At 32.3% G+C, this 1,491-nt stretch overlaps 1 protein-coding gene across 1 annotated transcript; it reads left to right on the top strand.

Moving 5' to 3' along the window:
* Positions 1-115: 115 nt before the first annotated feature.
* On the top strand, positions 116-701 carry LOC126909812 (uncharacterized; the record flags this gene model as incomplete). Its single annotated transcript, XM_050692231.1, has 1 exon — positions 116-701. A coding segment is annotated over one exon (586 nt), but the record flags the coding sequence as incomplete, so codon positions are not given.
* Positions 702-1,491: the final 790 nt, after the last annotated feature.

Raw genomic sequence — 1,491 nt, forward strand, 5'->3', positions numbered from 1 at the left:
TAATTTGTATCTTACTGGATGTAACCAAAACCCTCGCTAGACAAGGTTTAGCGTTCAGAGGAAAAGATGATGATGAAAATGATAACTTCAGACAAATTACGTATTTACTTTCTAGGCACTGCCCATTGTTAAAGAAATGGCTCAATGATTCTTGCTATCGGCCATACAATTCTACATATTTGAGTCCTCAATCTCAAAACGAGTTTATAACCATCCTTGCGTCATCAGTGAACAAAACTATAATAGAAAAAGTTAGGGAATCCGGACAGTTTTCTGTAATGGCTGATACTACGCCTGATTTGTCCCATACAGATAGGCTATCAGTAGTTGTAAGGTTCGTCAATAATGAAGGTACAGCAGAAGAAAGATTAATAGAAGTCCGCGAAGCTTTAAATAAGACTGGTGTAGGAATGGCAAACGACATATTTGACACATTACAAAAAAATGAGTTAGATCCTGATAATCTTGTTTTTCAGTCGTATGATTTTGCCAGCAGTATGTCTGGAGTATTTAATGGTGCACAACAAAAATTAACTGAAATATTAGGTAGAAAAATACCTTATATTCCATGTCAAGCTCATAGAGTCAACACATTTATTGAACATGGTTGTGAAGCTAGTCTTATTATATCTGATATGTTTTCAGTAATGCAAGAAATTTATGTATTTTTTTCTTCGAGTACAAAGCGATATTCTCCATAACTGAAAAAACTAGCTGATATTGAAACTGCTTTAAAACTCAGAAATTTATCCAAAACGAGATGGACAGCACGTGCTGAGGCAATTAAATCTGTTTGGTCATCGTTTCATATAATTATTGAAGTTTTAGATGAGATAACAAATACAAAAGACAAATTCGATAAATTACTAGAAATGCAGCATATTCTTTATCAAAACGTTTAATTTCTGTAGACTTTGTTATAAGTATTATTTTTATGAAAAATGTTATGTATAAGATGAAGTTGTTAACTGAGTGCCTCGAATCAACTGAACTTAACATAGCTGATGCAATCATATTCATGTCAAGTACTCTAGAATCATTAAACATTATTAATTCTGATGTAGATGGCATGGACAACCTTATAGATAGTTCAATAGCGTTTTTGAAGTCGTTTGATGTGGATGCTGAAAAAGAATTTCTAGTTCGTCATAGACGTCGACTTGTACCTAAGCGCTTTGACAATAATAGAGATAATGCAGCTAATATGTCATTTAAAATGTTTTATAGAAAAGAATATAAATCTGTTTTGGACGAGCTCATATCACTGATGAAAAATCATTAGGAAAATTGCATTAGTACAATTAAACCATTATTTAATCTATTCAACCCCCCTTTATTAAGGAACAACTTAATCGAAAGTAAAATTCAAGATGCAGTGAATTTTTTACCCAAACAACTTGTTGTAGATCCTCTAAATTTACAGATTGAATTAGAAATACTTTACGACCAATGCAAAGAAGTAAAAACTGTTTCAGATGTAGTTGCACTTTC

Source organism: Daktulosphaira vitifoliae, unplaced genomic scaffold, assembly GCF_025091365.1.
Source record: "Daktulosphaira vitifoliae isolate Bord-2020 unplaced genomic scaffold, ASM2509136v1 Scaffold_1406, whole genome shotgun sequence".
NCBI lineage: Eukaryota > Metazoa > Arthropoda > Insecta > Hemiptera > Phylloxeridae > Daktulosphaira > Daktulosphaira vitifoliae.